At 55.2% G+C, this 17,546-nt stretch overlaps 2 protein-coding genes across 3 annotated transcripts in view; one reads left to right on the forward strand and one right to left on the reverse strand.

Moving 5' to 3' along the window:
* Positions 1-8,675, forward strand: part of DOT1L (DOT1 like histone lysine methyltransferase) — a 77,702-nt gene extending 69,027 nt beyond the window's left edge. For both annotated transcript variants that reach the window (XM_032092773.1, XM_032092778.1), the window contains one exon: positions 1,424-8,675. Coding sequence is in view for 1 of the 2 variants with exons in the window: in XM_032092778.1 (XP_031948669.1) it covers positions 1,424-1,431 (8 nt within the window). In the remaining variant the exon portion in view is untranslated. The remainder of the gene's footprint in view (positions 1-1,423) is intronic.
* A 1,111-nt stretch (positions 8,676-9,786) lies between these two features.
* Positions 9,787-17,537, reverse strand: PLEKHJ1 (pleckstrin homology domain containing J1). The gene is made up of 6 exons (XM_032092787.1): positions 17,391-17,537; positions 15,633-15,700; positions 14,570-14,636; positions 12,780-12,870; positions 12,533-12,596; positions 9,787-12,087 (listed from the first exon to the last, which is right to left on the reverse strand). Exons 1-6 carry the CDS (start codon positions 17,503-17,505, stop codon positions 12,022-12,024), a joined length of 471 nt encoding a protein of 156 aa, XP_031948678.1. The 5' UTR covers positions 17,506-17,537; the 3' UTR covers positions 9,787-12,021.
* Between the last annotated feature and the right edge of the window lie 9 nt (positions 17,538-17,546).

Raw genomic sequence — 17,546 nt, forward strand, 5'->3', positions numbered from 1 at the left:
GCTCCGTGCTTTCCTTGTAGGTCTTTGATGTTGTTGCTGTCCGCTGGTACCAAAGCTACAAACGTGGTTGAACACACTTTGCTGCTTATAAAACTCAATTACAACCTACCTGAGAGAGCCTCTGTGCATTGTGTGTAGTGTCTTCCTCATCAAATTCCTCCTCAGACACCACAAACCCCTGGTTAGGCTTTTGGGAGGCACGTAAGTATCGCCAGGTCCTTCCCTGCAGGGAAGGGAGGCTGAGGAAGGGCTTTGTGTGCCAGCAGAGAGGTGTGGGCTTGGAAAACCCTGGATAGAGACAGGATGGGGATGGTGAGGAGGGTCAGTTTGGGGTGTGTGTAGTGAGAGCAGCGTGAGAGTCTCTGCTGGAGTTACCTGGACCTGAGGCCATGCTAGACTAGGATCCCACAGGTGTAACAGTCCCTGAAAACCTTTGAGAGTAGAGGCGAGGCACAAAAGGGACTTGTAGGAGAGTAGCTGGGTGCCAAATCTGGGTTGTGGAGCACAGGAGCAGAACTGGTGGTACCAGAGGTGGTTGTGATGCCAAGCCCTGTGACTTGAACTCAGTTCAGGTGTTTGAGCAGTGACCTTGACTTCAGTGAGAACAGATGTGCTCAGTCCTTGAGGAAGCAGGGCTGGAACCAGGAATTGGGGACTAAAATCACCTGCTTTGCTTCTGTTCTCTGGAGCCAGGCTGGGAGAGCTGGGGGTGCTCACCTGGAGAGGAGAAGGCTCCAGGGAGAGCTCCAAGCCCCTTGCAGGGCCTAAAGGGGCTCCAGGAGAGCTGCAGAGGGACTGGGGACAAGGCATGGAGGGCCAGGACCCAGGGAATGGCTTCCCAGTGCCAGAGGGCAGGGCTGGATGGGAGATTGGGAAGGAATTGTTCCCTGGGAGGGTGGGCAGGCCCTGGCCCAGGGTGCCCAGAGCAGCTGGGGCTGCCCCTGGATCCCTGGCAGTGCCCAAGGCCAGGCTGGACATCGGGGCTTGGAGCAGCCTGGGACAGTGGGAGGTGTCCCTGCCCATGGCAGGGGTGGGATGGGATGAGCTTTGAGGTCCCTCCCAACCCAAACCATTCCATGATTCACAACATCTCTCTCCCACAACAATAACAAAACTCAAAGCAGATTAATTTGTGCTATAAAAATGTAAAATACTGAGGGGAGAAATACCTTTCTTATTCTTTTTCCCCCCACTTGGTGTCTGTCCCATAGGACAGAGTTCAACACAGTCACAGCTTGAAACACTGCAGCGTTTGGAGGGGCCCGGTGTCCCTTGGAGCATCCGTCCTTTAATTGGGATTGGATCAAGATTTGCTTCACCTGAGGAGGTCTTGGAGCAATGTAGGAATGATTGACACATCTAACAACACAGCAGATTTTTGCCTTTTTTATTTAGATGAGTCTCTTCCTCTCCTGTTGTGCAGGTAACTAGGATTTCTACCTCAACCCAATGTGACCTATGCAAGGACAACGTGGACCAACTTCACTCGGCTTCCACTGAAAGGTGCTCACCTGGCCTGTGCAGGGGTTTCTACTCTCTTACTACTGGACAAAAATAAAAACCATAAAAAAGACCTAAACAACAGAGCAAATATTTACTGTGAATCTGATTAAAAAAAAAAAAAAAAAGAAAAAAAAAAAGGAAAAAAAAAGAAAAAAAGGCAAAAGAAATGCTTAAAGCTCCAGTTTGTATTGTTGATAGTTTAGATAAAGTATTTATCTTTTTTTAAAGTGAAAACAATTTTGACTTATTTTATTCCACCTAGACTCATAAATACAAGTTATTATTATTAAATTCTCTGAATACTAAAGGACTGGCACACCAGCAGAGATGTAAAAGAGCCTCCTCGGTGCTATTTTGTCCGTCAGAACTGTGCCTCTGGTTTGAATCCTTGGTGCTGATTTTGGGGGGGTTGACCAATGCCAAACCCAGTTCTCAAAGGTCTGCAGATTGTTTATTCCCCTGACTCTGTTCATATCCCAAAATCTGCTTGCTTGGCTGCAGGGGAGCGACAGAGGAAGGAATTCTCCTCCCTGGGGGTTTGATTTGGACTGAGCCAGGCGCTTTTTAATGGGTGGGTTTTAATTGAGTTTGTGACTAACGAGGGCTCTGTGCTCCCCTCTGGAGCAGCCTGGGCAGGCACAGTTGCAACAGGAGAAATCCAAGTCCTGCCCCATCCCAACTACTTCCCTGGGCCATTTGCAGTTGCTGGTGGCACTCGGGTCACTGTGAATTTTGGTAGCTGGTTGGTAACTCTTTCTTGGGGCTTCTGAACAGGGTGTGGGGTCAGTGGTGTTGGTGCAGCCCTTTCCCAGCACGGGGAAGACTGAACATTGTGCTTCTGTCCTGCTGCAGGGCACGGACTTGCTCAGCTCGTTGTTTCTCTGTTCCAAGCACGACGCGTTTCGTTGGTAGGGTTTTGATTCTTGACTCTGACCTGGCTCGGCCGTGTCCCTGGATTGCCAAGGTGCTTTTTGCTATCGTGTTCCTTTGCTTTTGGGTAGGTTCTTGAATGGTAGTTCACAAAAACACCCCGAGCTGGCTGCCTGTGCTGCCACTGTCCCCCCTGGGGCAGGGACCTGTGTTGTGACTCGGTGTCATGTGTGCAGGAAGGGCTGATTTTACAGAGGTCTGATGAGGACTTGTGAGTTTCCTATATTGTATTTCCTTTATTGTTAGGTTTTACAATGCACAATAAACCTGTAAAAACTTATTTATTCATGTGCACAAAGTGAGGAGGAGAAGGAGGATCCGTTCAAGTGGGAATCAGGCTGGTCTGAGTTCAGGCTGGGCCAAGCACTGATAAAGGAAACTGCAGTAGAAAGGGGATTGCAGCAGCAAAATGGCTGGAAAAAAGTCACGTTCAGGCTTTGGGAAACACCTCCCTGCTGGCCCTGGTGCTCAGAGGGGCAACACTATGTCCTTAAATCCCTTCTAGTGCTCCCTGGTGAGTGTCCGCTGCAGCCATCAGGCACTGGCAGGAGCTCCATGGAGCATCCCGGGGTCACAAACAGCAGCTCAGCTCCTGCCTCTGGCTGTGGGCTCAGTGAGGTCCCCGTGCCCTCCTGTGCTCTCCTGTGCCTGGATCCAGGAGGGCTGGGAGTGCTTGGAGAGCGGGTGAGGGGCTGCAGCAGCTCCCACCCTCTGCAGGGTTCAGTTCTCATCCTGGGCAGTCTTAGGAGACATTTAGGACCAGGTGCAGTTGTTCTGTGATTCCTGAGCGTGTCTTCCATAGGAGCCTCTGTGTGCAGACTCTGGGGATCTGCCTTTGCCTCCTCATCCACTGGGAAGGGCTGGGCCTGAAAGCCCTGGGAGTTGGGGGCATTTTGGATGTTTTCTGCTTTGTGTGTGGGACAGGGTGTGTCCTGCTGAGGGACTGGCAGCACGAGGAAAACCTGGAAAAGGGCAGGCATGCTCGGAGGGTGAGAGCTGAGGAACATCCAGTAGCTTCTAGTAGGAGCCAAACACAGTGTATGTCCTGGAATCCAGGAGCACAATGTAACCCAGATGTTTTGCAGCTGGGACTTGGGCAGCTCCAGCTTCTTCCCCAGCACACAGCAGAGTGCTGGGGCCTCTGGAGACTGCAAATGAGTGATTGCTGGAGGGGCAGCAGCCTTAATTAATTTCCTAATTACCTCTCCCCCATCATTTATATCTCTGGTGAGAGAGAGAGAGGAGGAAATATGAGTAGAAGCTTTTCATCCCCCGATTTTATCAGATCCTTTCCTGTAGAGGGACCGGGACGTGGTGCCCCTTGGAGCTCTTGTACCTCCCCTTCACCTCCAGCCACAGAGATCCAGGAGGAAAACTTGGCTGCCATCCCTTGTCCTGGTTTGGTTGGTGCCCAAGGCACTCACAGGATCCATGCTGGAGAAGGAACCACCCCACAGATTCCATGGAACCCTCTGTGCTTCCCGGCACTGGCCCTGCGGACACGGGGCACTCCCTGCATGAGGAGGGACAGATCCTTGTGGGAATGACGTGCTCTGCATCCAGCAGCTCAGGAGTCAGTGTCAGGGGAGCCAGACTGAGCTGTCAGAGAGGTCAGGGGTGGCCTGGGCTCTGTCTCCTCACAGCTGGACTCGCTGATCTGAAAGATCTTTTCCAACCTGAACAATCTGTGATTCCAGAACCCTTTGGAGAAAAGGCCCCCGGCGAGGAGTTTGTCACTGTTCTCTGGAGGGTGTTGAGGAAAAGCAAAGCCCGTCTGTCCCTCGCTGTCACCTCTGGTCCCTGCTGTGGTGGCCAGCCAGTGTCCAAGGCAGGGCTGGCTCAGGAGCAGCCCTGGGAATGGGCAGCACAACCCCTGGACTCAGCACTCGGCTGTGACCGAGCCACTTCCAACCCCCCAGGATTTCCGAGTCTGTGACTCTCCAGACATCATCTGGGAAGGCCCAAGGAAACCAGACCCAGGGATGAATCTTTGGGATTCCTGGGAAGGGATCCAGTCTGCCTGAGCATCAGCCTTCCCCTACCTGTGCCCCAGTGCCTGCTGGCATCCCAGTGCCTGCCGTTCCCACCCTGTTCCACACTGGTGGAATCCGGAGCTGCTCCGGCCGTGCCGGTGTTTTCCCCCCACCCCAGGTCCTGCACTGGAGCTGCTCCTGGCAGCGATTCCCAAATGGTGCTTCCAGAGGGTGCCTGCCCAGCACTGAGGTGGGAAGCCAAGGGAGCACTTTAGGACTGGAGCCTCGGCCCTGCCTGAGCTGGGAGATGTTTTTGCCAAGAGATTCCTGGTTTTGTCTTCCCTCTCCCTGACCTTTTATTGCTTTGCTGTCATCTGGGGCAAGCTCAACTTGAAATCGTGGAGTCACAGAACATCCTGAGTTGGAAGGGACCTGGAGGCTCATCGAGTCCAGCTCCTGGCCAGTATGTTACTCCTCAGTCTGCACATTGGGAAGAGCTTTCACCTGGCTGCAGGCAGACCTTGGAGCTGGTGGAATCTGATCTGTGTGGCCCCAGCCGTGACCTCTGGAACACTGAGCCAGAAGCTGAAACCTGTTTGCAATAATTGAACATTCTCTGGAGCAATCAAAGCCAAACAGTTCCAGAAAAAGAGAATTTCTCCTGCCTTACCACATCCTGCCGGTGCCGGGTCCCGCCGTTCCGGGGCTGTCACAGCTCCCCCTCCTCCACGCCCCTGCTGCCAGCAAGGGACTCGCCAGGAAGCCAAAGCACATCTTGGAGCACATCTGTGCCAAAAAAATGGAACTTCCTGAGTGCCGTGCTGAGGAAAACCTGTCCCTGCTGCTCAATGTCAGCCTTGAGGAACAAGACTTGCGTGGGCTCTTCCTTTTTTGGGGATTTGCCACCTCTGGCTCGCCAGGCCCAGTCCCCTGGGACCCACGGTGCTGGGAGGGCTCCAAAGACACCGGACCTAAATTTGGGATTTGCTGCAGATGAGTCATTCAGCAGCAATTCTTCTTCCATCAGTCAGGGGTGTGGGGACACCCAGCAGCTGGATTGCTGAGAGAGAGAGCAGGAAAACATTGCTGAGGATGTAGAGGCTGGATCCGAGCTGGTGCGAGGGATAAGGGGCATGAGGAGGTGTCCCTCCATCACCTCTTGGTTTGGCACAAACAAGGCCCTTCCCTGTAGGAAGGTGTGGGTCAGTCTGGACAGCCAGGGAACATCTTCACCTCAGCTCAGTTGTGGATGCAGTGGGAGAGAGGAGAAGGAGGAAGGAGAAGCAGCTTTTTAGGGAAGCAGCAGGGAGTGCAGCACATCCTCTCTGTCCCTGACATTCCGGGACTGAGCGTCATCTCCAGCTCCTTCTTTCAGCAGGAATTTGTGTCTCCTCCACCAAACAGATCAGAAATTCTTGTGCCTCTATCTCTTTTCCTTCCTTCCAGCACTTTATCTTCCAGTGCACCCCTTGTGCTCCCCCTGCTCTTGGCTGGGGTGTGCTCCGGGCTCAGCCTGGCAGGGGAGGTGGGATTCCCCTGTGCCAGGACTCGCTGCTGGGATCAAGCTGAGCTTGGAGGGTCTGAGTCTGGGTTCACACCCACAGCCCCTGAAAGTCCCCCAGGCAGGAAGGTGACATCACTTGGTCGTGAATGGATTTACTCATCTCTTTTTGAATCCAGAGATTCCAAATCCCCAGGACTTGACACTCCTTGGTGTGAAACTCGCCCAGCTCTGGGTCATGCTCAGTTCAAGCGCTGAGTCACTTTCTTCTTTCTTAAGTCAAACTTGATCCTTGAGGACGTCACTTGAGCAATTTCAGCCTGGAGTGGAGAGGTTTCCAGCCTGATCAGCTCTTCCATCCCACCTGGAAACATCTCCAGTTGGAGCATTGTTCCAGAGCTGCTCGGGGCTGTCCCTGCCCTCACCCCGCTGGGGACAGGTTTCCTTCTGAGATGTGTTGGGGTCACTTCTTTAAGCTCCTTCTTCAGGGTTGGACTAAATGACCTGTAAAGGTGCTTTCCAATCTTTCCAAACTGTTCTGGTTCTCTGTGCAGACACATCTGGGAGGAGCTGGGTGAGAGCCAGACCTGCCTCACCTGCTGCTCCTGCACCTCCACCCCAGTGCTGTGGGGTGCAACATTTGGCAGCTCAGGTGCTTCCCACCACAGTGGATTTACTGCCCGTGGTCATTGGTTCCATCTCATCCCAACCTTCCCCTGGAAAACTGTGGATCTTCCTGTTCTGCTGGGCTGCCCCTTCCAGGGGAAGGTCTTTTCTTGTGGCCATGGACAGGCAGCCTGGGGCTTGGTTCTTGCTGGGACTGTGTGTTCAGAAAGCAACATCTGCTCCTCTGGTATTTTTCCACTCGGAGGAGAGTCCAGGCAGAGGAGAGCCCGAGGGAGTGGTGGCAGGAGAGTCCCAGGGTGCAGAGCTGCTGGGGACACCCAGGCCTGGCTCGGGGGGACCCCAGCGCTTTCAGCTCCTCTGAGTCCCTTCAGGGCCCCCCTTTGGCACTGTGGGACCCTCGGGATGCTCCCGCTTCCCTCCCTGCTCCTGCTGATTGCTGGGAGAGGAGACTCCCAGCACTGGGAGCTGTTCTCAGGCTGCTGAAGGTGATTCCCCTCCTGCTCAGCCTTCCCAGCCCCTTCCTTCCCTCCTCAGCCGGGTCTGGAGCACCCCCGAGCCCTGGGGACACCTGCACTGCCCGGCCCGGGGTCGCTGTCCCCACGGAGCAGCCGTTCCCGAGGGTTCCCTGCTGTGTGCTGGTGCTGATGCCGAGGTGGCTTCGCTTGCTCACCCCCCCTGTGACCCATTTGCTTTCGGTGCTGGAATTCGCCCTCTGACCCAGAGGATTCTCTGTGGGTTTTGTCCTGGATAACTCCACCCTGGAGTTCTCCCAACTCTCAGGGGTGGCTGCTGTGGAAAATTCTGCTTTTCTGGTTGTTTTGCCTGAGCCAAAAGCACAGAGAGGATGAAGGGTTGGGAGCAGGGGAGGGCCTTGGGCAGGGCTGTGAACCCAGAATCCTTCTGGGGAGCAGAAACTACACAGTGTTTTTGTGAACTATCTTTGCAGCACTGAGGAAAAATCACAGGAATTGGAGTTTTGGGAGCACAGATGTGCAGTCAGTGTATGAATATTTGAAGTTTTACTGGTTTTAAAGGGTTTTTTCTTCCTTTTTTTTTGCTCCGTTTCCATTTTCCGCTCCATTTGCGGATCAGGTTTTCACTAAAAGCTGGAGTTCCAGTTTCAAAATGTTGTTGTGCCATATTTTATTTATCCTTATACATTATAAATATATAAATATCTATTTAGACTAAATATTGCATTGAAAGATGCTGTTATTGGGAACTTCAGGGTTTAAACCCAAGACAAAAAAAATGGGAAATAATTCTCCAGTACTTTTGCTGTTTGGGACCTTCTCCCTGAAGGGCTCCTTGAGTTCTTTGTGGTGTAAAAACAAAATCACATCCAAAAATTCAATGTTTGACGATGCTAACCCTGAAGTTCTCAGGTTTGTGATCCTTTGGTTTTCTCGAGGTACATCTGGTTGCTTTTCTGGTGGAGTCAAATGATTTTTTTAAAAGGTTTCATCTCTGGAGTTATTGAGGAAAAGGTGGAATGGGTTGATCCATCCTGCTTGGCTTTTTTAACCTATTAATGTTTGAAGTGATCGATTTCCAATTAAAACCCAACTTTTTAGGTCTCTGTTCTACTTAAACTTTTTAGGAGTGAGAGCCTGCCCTCGCTGAGTGGGACTTGGATGGGGAAAGCAGTAGATGATGAGGTTGCTGTTGCTCAGGAATTGATTAGTAAACTTTTAACTACTAATAAAAATCCATTCTTCAATGGATTTTTTTGAAAAACCCATTTTCTTAGGACAGTGATATGGGATGTTTCCTAGTAAATAGGAATTAGTTTATATAATTTAGCCTATTAAACTGAATTATTTAAAATTCAAACTTCCCCTAATTTATCTCCTTTTTTTTTTGGTTTTCTTTTTTGTTTTGGTTGTTTTCTTTTTTTTTATACTGGTAAGTTGTCCTGTCATTCCTTTCATTCCTGCATAGCAGTAGTGTGAATTCTGGTGTGTATATATGTATGTATAATATATATATTTCCACCCTGCCTTTCTAATTCTCCACAATGTAAGAGTTAGTTTTTGCTCCCCTCCCTCCACTTAATTTCTCGTGTCTCCCTTGATTTGTAATTGAAACGATGCTTTGAAGTTTTGTCTTTATATTAAAGTGTCTGTATTTTAATACACTGAGCTCTTGTGGACTTTCACTGTCTCAGCAAGGACGGGCTGGAATCAGGAGGGAAATGGGATTTGGGGGGGGCACAGAGGGACAGAGACCCCTGAACCAGGTGGCACCTTCAGCTCTGAGGGTTTGGGGATCCTGTGCTGGGCACTGGGGAGGGACAGCAGGGCCTGGGGACAGCTCTGGGCCCAGCAAGGGACAGGGAGGGGCTGGAGCGTGTCCAGAGAAGGGAACGGAGCTGGGAAGGGGCTGAAACACCAGGAGCGGCTGAGGGAGCTGGGAAAGGGGCTCAGCCTGGAGCAAAGGAGGCTCAGGGGGGACCTTGTGGCTCTGCACAACTCCCTGACAGGAGGGGGCAGCCGGGGGGGGTCGGGCTCTGCTCGCAGGGAACAGGGACAGGAGGAGAGGGAACGGCCTCAGGCTGGGCCAGGGGAGGTTTGGGCTGGATATTGGGAAAATTTCCTCACAGAAAAGGCTGTAAAGCACTGGAAGGGGCTGTCTGGGGCAGTGGTGGAGTCACCATCCCTGGAAGCGTTCAAAGTGTGGATGTGGCACCTGGGGACAAGGGACAGCCTTGGCAGTGCTGGCTCATGGGTGCACTTAATGATTTTTTAGAGGTCTTTTCCAACCTTCCACGATTCCCACCCCACGCAAGCTTTGTTCCCCTTTGGCCAGCAGGGTCACCAGTGCATCAAACCCACAGCCAGCCAGGGATGTGGTCAAACCTCGGAGCTGGAGGCCACAAATACTTCCTGAGCTCCTTCCCTGCAGGATTTAAAACGAGACACAGCCCCAGCTTCACCCAGAGCCCCCCCAGCCCCTGGCTGGGCTGGGCCACAGCCACAGCCTGACCCAGCTCCTCCTCCTCCACAGGTTTGTCACCAGAGGCACTGCCACTGGCTGCAGTGCCAAAAGCATGAGTTGGAATTCACCTTTAAAGGTCCTTCCAACCCCAACTATTCTCTGACTGTATGAAAAAGCCTCTCCAAAGCCCCTCGCCATGCCCAGCTGGCTCCTGAGCAGGAACCACACCTGGTGCCCCTGGGCAGGCCCCTGAGCTGGCTCCAGCCACCCCTCCCAGGACGGTTCTGGTGCTGTAGAACGGCTCTGACTACCACAAAGATTAAAACAGGATTTATTGGGAATGTTCACTGTACAACAGAGAAATGGCTTCAGTTGGCTCTCAGGGAGCCTGGACCCAGCTCTCACTGAAACACAACAAGCAAAGTCATCAGAATGTGAAAAACGAGCAATTGTCTGTAAATCACCAGCAGTTGATGCAGATTTCAAAGTCTCTATAAAGTACCATCCTCCCTGAATCCCACCCCGTCTCCCAGCCCTGCCCTACAATGGATCTGAGCCCCTGGGCCTGGCCTGGCCCTGGCAACTCTTCACAGCTTTTGTTGTACATTCAGTTAAGAAATGCCATTGGTGATGAACACTCAAATCCGTGTTGGGCTTTGCTCTTGCTCACCCAACTGTTCCCTGGAACAGCAAATAAAACATCCATTTTCTGCACAGTGACACTGGGGGGTGGCAGCTCCACCTGGGAAAGGTGTGTCCAGCGAGGAGGCCACTGAGTCCTGCAAGGCACAGGTGACACATTTGCTACAGTGGTGGCAGGCCCAGCTGAGAACACAGCTCTGGGTGGTAAAAATGCAGGCTGGGCAGGATTAAAATGCACTTTGGAGTCATCCAAGGACACGGATTCCCTAAAGCACAGCTCTCGTGTGTTCCTGCCTTTAATCCCTCGCTGCTGCTGCCCCTGGAGCTGCCATCTGTCTGCAACCCCCCCGGGCTCTGCTCCCTCCCTGCTGCCCTTGGCTGATTTTGGTAATTTCTGGAGCAAGCACCTGGAATGATTCAAGGGACAGGGAGTATCTGGGGAGGGAAAAGGGAAAAATCTCGGCTTTGAGATTGTAACTAAAGCATCAGTGACAGGTGCCACTCTCCTGGTACTCAGCTGCATGAGGTAAGAGGGAACACCAGGATATCAAAGGCTGCAGTGTGGGCTCTGGTTTGGGCATTAATTCCCAGTTAAGAAGGAAAAGACCCAAAAATTCCCTTCAATCCCAGCTCAGAGGCTGCTCCACCCCCTCCCCAGGCTGGGCAGCTGGAGGGGAACGCCCAGAGCTGCAGCTCCCAAAGCTCAGGCCAAGCTCCCGCCCTGCCCCAGCCCCAGCCCCAGTCCTGGTGCCAGCAACCCCTGACAGTGACACCTGAGACCTTCCTCGGGGCCTTTCCTCAGTGTTTTCCTGGGCTGGTTCCAGGGAAGCTGCTCTGGCAGTCAGGATCTGGGTCTGCTGCAGCCCTGGGTGTGGGGAGTGTCCTCCAGCCCTCATTTCTGGGCAGTTTTCCTTGGTGCAGCCAGAGCCAGGGCTGATCCTACGGGGATGTTGTTCCCTAATCCTGATCTCTTCCTTGCAGGAGCTCCAGGGCAGGCAGCCCTGGTTCCCTGGCAGCTCGCTGTGACCTCGGCACAGTTTTTTGGTCTGTCCCTTTGGACAAAAGGACACAAAGAGGGGAGAAAAGCTGCAGCAGTGGCTCAGGGAATGAAGGGTTAATGCCCGGCTGAGCTGGTGCATGTCCTGCAGCTCCAGCCTCCAGCCAAAGGGAGCAGCTCTTGCCTTTGCCAGCCTCTCCATCTGGCTCTCCTCCCTGGGAAGCTGGAGCACTGCAGAGCTCTGCAGGCAGGCAGGATCACACAGGGATCTCTCCCTGCCTTTGTTAGCTTGTGTTCTGCAGCTCTGTTCCTTTGGATGGGCTTATCCAGCCCCAGGAATGACAGAAAAGAAGACCCCAAAAGGCCGTGGCTGCACGGGGCTGCTGCCTTGGCACAGGGGAGCAGGTGCCCCTCTCCATCAGCTGGAGCTGTGGCTGAGCTGGAGGAATTCCCACTCCTCCCTGCTCCCCATGAGCAGGAGAGGCAGGATGGGGTTAACCCTGGAGCCCAGAAATGCATCAGTCACAGCATCCTCTTACAGCAGGGATGGGCCCTGTGGCTCCTGGGAGGATCCTGAGCCAGGGAAGCTGAGCAGCCCCCTCGGGACAGGGACAAGGAGGAGCAGGAGAAGGGCTGGAGCTGGCTCGGGGTGGTCCCAGCAGCTCCTGGAGGGGAGCAGGTGCTGGGAGCTCACCCCAGGGTTGGGGAGCTCTGCTCCCACTGCAGTATCCACAGAGCAGCTCAGCGTCCCCAGCCGGGGAACTGGGAATGTGCAACGAATTCCCTTAAAAAATAATCATACAAACCGATTTGGGTAATAAATAAAAGAGTCACTTGGTCAGTGTGGGGAGCTGCTGTCCTTCCCAGGCGTTGGAGTGGAGCCAGGAGCCAGTTCCAGCCAGGTGGGGGGGTTACTGCCTGTGTGCTCCCAGCTGGAAACGAGCTTCCTCGGAGATTCCATACTGCTCCAGGGGGTCCTGCAGGGCAGGGAGCACAGGGAGGCACCAGTGAGATGCACACAAAGCCCAGCAGCCCTTGGGACGCACAGGACACAGCAGCGACCCGAGGTCCAGGGGAGCCACAGCCACCCCCCCTCCCTGGAGCAGGGATGCTTCCAGCACCTGGCTGGGGATGAGCAGCATCTCCACCCATGGATCTGCCCAGGGCTGGTGGGAACTGTTCCAGAGACTCCCTGGGAGGCCAGGCCAGCCCTGGACCTGTCCAGCTCCAAAACTCGGGCCACTCCAGCACTGGAATGTGCACACCAGGGTGGGGGGGAGCACCCAGGGGAAGGTGCTCAGACCTGGCTGTGGAGACCACGGCTCCCTACGGGATCTGGGATCTCCTTCCCACACACAGCCTGGGCAGGACCCGAAACCCATCAGACACCACCTGAGAAAGGCCCTGCAGGGACTCACTCACCTTCCCTGTCATCTTCTGGATCTCGTTCCGGTAGAAAATGAGGCTTCTCCTCAGGAACTCGTAGCTGCAAGACAGGAACAGAGCACGGAGAGGGCTGAGCAGAGAAGGACGTGGGGAAGTTTCAGATCCTATTTAGAGCTGGAGGGAAGCTGCTCTGGGAGGAGACAAGCGCTGCCTTCCCAGTTCCTGATCCCAGAAAAATGCCCAGAGCCCCCAGCTCTGCCCTGGCTCCGAGGGCTCATCCCACCTGGCTCTCTTGAGTGCCTCGACCCACTCCTGGCACTGCTCCTCCGTGGCACACTCGAAGCAGTATTTCCTCTCTGGCTCCTCGATGAAACCTGCCAGGGACATGGAAAGGGCTCCAGGCAGGTCCTGGCAGAGTTGTTGGTGCTCCCCTGCCTCCCTCCCCAGACTCTGCCAGGCCACAATTAGCAGCTCTGTTAACTAAGATGAGCTGGGAACGAGTCTGTAACCCCAGCCTCCAGGTCCTCTCCCGTTCCCTGGGTGGCTCTGGGTGCCTGGAGCAGCTGCCCATGGCATTTCCCAGCTTACAGCAGCCAGAGACCTTGGGAAGAGCAACTTCCCAAACTGAGGGTGAACTGAACTGGACCAACACGGCCAGATCCACGACTGACTCCTCGAGGCTCCTTGCAAAGTCACCAGGGATTTAAATCAAAGTGGGAAACAGCCCTGAGGAAGGGATTGGGATATCTGCAGGGAGCAGCCAGGAGGAGTTAAACTGCACTGGGAGCAGGCCCTGAGCTGCCTTTGCTGGAGGCTTATGGGAATGTGGTACTCACATGGCACTCCCACCATGGAGAGCAGGTCCTGGTGCCACTCCAGTTCTTCACCAGGACATGCCACCAATTCCTGTCCCCACAGCTCTGCTCTGTGCAGACCCTCGGGCTGCTGCTGCTGCCAAACACCTGGGTCAGGCTGCACCAACCCCTCGGGGTGTGCTGTGGACACATCCCAGCACCAGGTACTGCTGGGTTTAACCCTGCTCAGGAATCCTCAGCCACAGAGCTCCCAACATCCCTAAAGCCCCAAAATGCAGCGCGTGGCGCTCCAGGCTCGGTGTGTTCAGGCTGTTTGAGGGTCCTCTGGAAGCACAGAGCACAGCCACAGCTGTGCCTGGCAGCCAGGCCAAAAGATACCGGGATGGCCTTGGAGAAACATCCTGTTATTGTGGCCACATACCTCTGGCACGGGGAAGAGCTGCGGGATGAAAGAGCTGCTCCCCATGGAGCCGGCCCAGCTGGAGCTGTGGTATCGCCACAAGGACAAACACAGGGGAGGACGGGGCTGGACCAGCTTTATCTGAGCCTCTCCAGGGGATTTTTGGATAAAATGCAGCAGCACAGCAGAGATCTGTCAGCAACCACCCTCCCTGAGGGATTCCACAGGCACCCAGCGAGGTCTGGCTGCTGCTGGTGCTGCTCTGCGCGTGCAGCTGTGCAAATCCCACAGGCTGTGCCATGGAACATCCCTGAAATCTCCTTGGGATGGGCTGCAGGCACAGTGAGGGACAGCTGGCAGCTGAGGAGGGGAAAGGCTGAGGAATTGTTAAAGTCTGAAAAGGCCTTTAAGATCATCAAGTCCAACCATCAGCCCAGCACCACCATGGTCACCACTCAGCCCTGACCCCAAGTGCCACACCCACACATTTTCTGAACACTCCCAGGGATGGTGACCCCACCACTGCCCTGGGCAGCCTGTGCCAATGCTTCCAAACCTTTCTGGTGAGTAAATTTTCCCCAGTATCCAACTTAAACCTGCCCTGGGTACAACCTGAGGTTATTTCCTCTTATCCTGTCCCTTGTTCCCTGGGAGCAGAGCCCAACCCCCACCTGAGGGGCCCTGACCCCACTGAGGGAGAGGAGAAGGGCTGGGGGCAGCGATCCCACCGAGGAGGGGAAGGGCTGAGCTGACCCACAGCCACTAGAGAAACAGGGAGAAGCACAAACTGAGCAGTGAAACATTTCCTTTCCCACGTGCCACGAGGGGAAGGCAAAGGGGTGCACAGGCAGCACTCACTGATGGAGAAGACGTTCTCCTCCTCTTTGGTGATCTTGCAGCGCTCCAGCAGCAGAGCTCCAATGGGCTGGAAAACACAGGGAGAGAAGGTTCAGCCCTTGTAGTGTTGGGGGCACCGTGGGTTGAACCCACAGTGCTTCCCTGGAGCCTTTTAAGCAAGTTTCACAACCTGGTGCTGTTTTTAAATCATTCAGTCTGACTGCAACCTCCTTGTGCCAGTCTCACCTTGGAGCACTTTGCATTTGTTAATTAGGTGTTAATCAGCTCTGCTGGCTCAGATTCAGCCTGGCCTTTACCACTCTGTGATGGCAGTGAGGAACCTTTACTTTCTAAATCAAAGGAGGATGAAACATTTACTGTGACACACACAGTGACCCACAGTGAACTGTGTAAGGGCTGTCCTGGAGGCTTGGGAGAGGTTAAACAGTGGGAAGGGAGCTGGAGCAGCTCAGGATGAACAAAAACCCACCAGGTACTACTCAAGGATGTGGGAACAGTGGGTGACACTGGCCATGAGCAAGAGCAACCACAGGAAACCCTTGTCCAGGTGACACAACATGCCAGAAGCAAATCAGGCAGCAGGGAAGGGACTGAAAACCTGATTTACCTTGAATTTCATAGAACTCTTTGGGTTGGAAAGGACCTTAAAGATCACCTCATTCCATGCCTGCCATGGGCAGGGACACTTCCACTGTCCCAGGCTGCTCCAAGCCCCAATGTCCAGCCTGGCCTTGGACACTTCCAGGGATCCAGGGGCAACCCCAGCTGCTCTGGGAAATCCATTCCAGCCCCTCACCACCCTCACAGGGAGGAGTTTCTTCCCAATATCCCATCTAACCCAGCCCTCTGGCAGTGGAAGCCATTCCCTCTTGTCCCATCCCTCTGTCCCTCATCCCAAGCCCCTCTCCAGCTCTCCTGGAGCCCTGCTGAGCTGATGGAAGAGGAAAGGTGGACACTGCTCCAGCTCTGTCCCTGCACCATTTTCCCAGCCCACACAATCCACGCAGAGAAAAAGAAGAAATAAGGAGGGGAACAAGCCCCACCCACGAGGCCCAGTCCCTACCTCGGCCTCATCGGTCCGGAAGTAGAAGAGAAAGTTCACCACGAGCTTCACCAGGCGCTTCTTCAGCACTGCAGGGACGGGAGGGGTCAGGGCAGGGCAGGCACAGGAGCAGAGGGAAACCCCTGCCAGCCCTGCCAGGGCCCAGCATGGCACTGACGCCACCAAAGCACCCCCTGCACCCACCCCAAACTGCTGCCTCGGGGTGACAAAGTGTCTGAGTGGCCTCGGGGTGACAAAGCCTCTGAGCAACCTCAGGGTGACAAAGCCCCTGAGCAGCTTCTCCAGCAGCTCCTGGGCAGTCAGAGCCCACAGCAGCAGCACTGGCAGGGCCTCAGGCACTCCAGGAAAAGCTCCAGATCCCAGGAGCCCTGCCTGGAGCTGTCAGCACAGACGTCACCTCCCAGGGACAAAGTCCACCAGGCCCTCAGAGAAGGAAAGGCCCAGGACAAGGGAATGAGTGCAGCACTCCAGCACTGGTTTGCAACGGAATTTGCTGGAGGTTTCAGGGAAGAGCTTCTGCCCCAGATCCCCTGGTCCCTCATGAGCTCTCCCTGGCTCCAGCCCAGCCCCAGAACCTCCCTCCACACCCAGACTAGATCCCACCACTTGTGCTCCCCATTCCCACACTCCAGCCCTCCCAATCTGCCTGTCCCCAGTCCTCCCAGCGCTCCCAGTCCTACCCACCCTCTCTCCCCAGTGCTCCCAGTCCTGTACTGGTCCTACACCCAGTTTCCCAGTCCTGATTCTCCAGCACCACCAGTCCTGCCTGCCCAACACAGCCAGTCCTAGCCCCTCTCCCCACCCAGTGCTCCCCAGTCCTACAGACCAGCCCTCCCAGTCTGTTCCTAGTTGTGCCTCCCAGTATTCCCAGTCCTGACCTCCAGAGCATCCCATTTTCCCAGTCCCTCCCCACCCAGTGCTCCCAGTCCTTCCCTAGTCCTACCCTCAGTTTCTAATTCTCCAGTACCCCCAGAGTGCCCATTTCTCCCAGTGTTTCTTCCCAGTCCCTCTCCAGTAACTCCAGGCCTGATTCTCCACTCAAGACCACCCCAGGTACCCTTGATCCCCCTCCATCTGCCCCTCACGATTCTCTCAGTTCTCCCAGTCCTGCCCTGGTCCTACCTCCAGTTTCCCAGCCCAGATTCTTCAGCACCCTCAATCCTCCCACCCAAGCTGCCCACTTCCCCCAGTGTGTCTTCTCCAGTCCCTCTCCAGCCTTGTCCCCCAGTAATTCCAGTCCTGATTCTCCAGCTGGGGTCCCCCAGGTGCCCCTGGTCTTGCCCCCCTGATCCTTCCAGTTCTCCCAGTCCTGCCCTGCTCCGCAGTTTCCCACTTGTGCTTCTCCAGTCTCCTCAGTCAGCTCCAAGTCACCCACTTCTCCCAGTCCCTGCTCACCCAGTACCCCCCGTCCTTCCCGGTTTCCCAGTTGTGATTCTCCAGTTCCCCCAGCCCCACCACGCCAGGCTGCCCAGCACCCGCAGTCCCTGCTCACCCAGTGCTCCCAGTCCTGTCCTGATCCTACCCCCAGCTTCCCAGCCCGGACTCTCCAGTACCCCCAGCTCTCCCAGTCCCTCCCCACTAACCCCAGCCCTGATTCCCCACTCGGGGCCCCTCACATATCCCAGCTCTTGCCCCCCTCCGACCCTCCCAGCACCCCCAGTCCTGCCCTGGTCCTACCCCAACAACCCCAGCCCTCATTGTCCACTCGGGGCCCCTCAGGCGCGGGCGCTCCCGCCCCTCCCCGGACTCCCCCCTCACCGCTGCCCTTCTTGGGGACCCTCATGCGGATCTCGGCCGCTTTCTCGGCGGGCTGCCGGGCCAGGGACAGCAGCTCCCGCTCGTTGTAGCGCATGGCGGGCCCGCCCCGGCCCATGGCCCCGCCCGGCCCCGCCGCCGCCGCCGCCGCCGCCGCCC

The sequence above is a fragment of the Corvus moneduloides genome, chromosome 28 (genome assembly GCF_009650955.1).
Source record: "Corvus moneduloides isolate bCorMon1 chromosome 28, bCorMon1.pri, whole genome shotgun sequence".
NCBI classification, from domain to species: domain Eukaryota; kingdom Metazoa; phylum Chordata; class Aves; order Passeriformes; family Corvidae; genus Corvus; species Corvus moneduloides.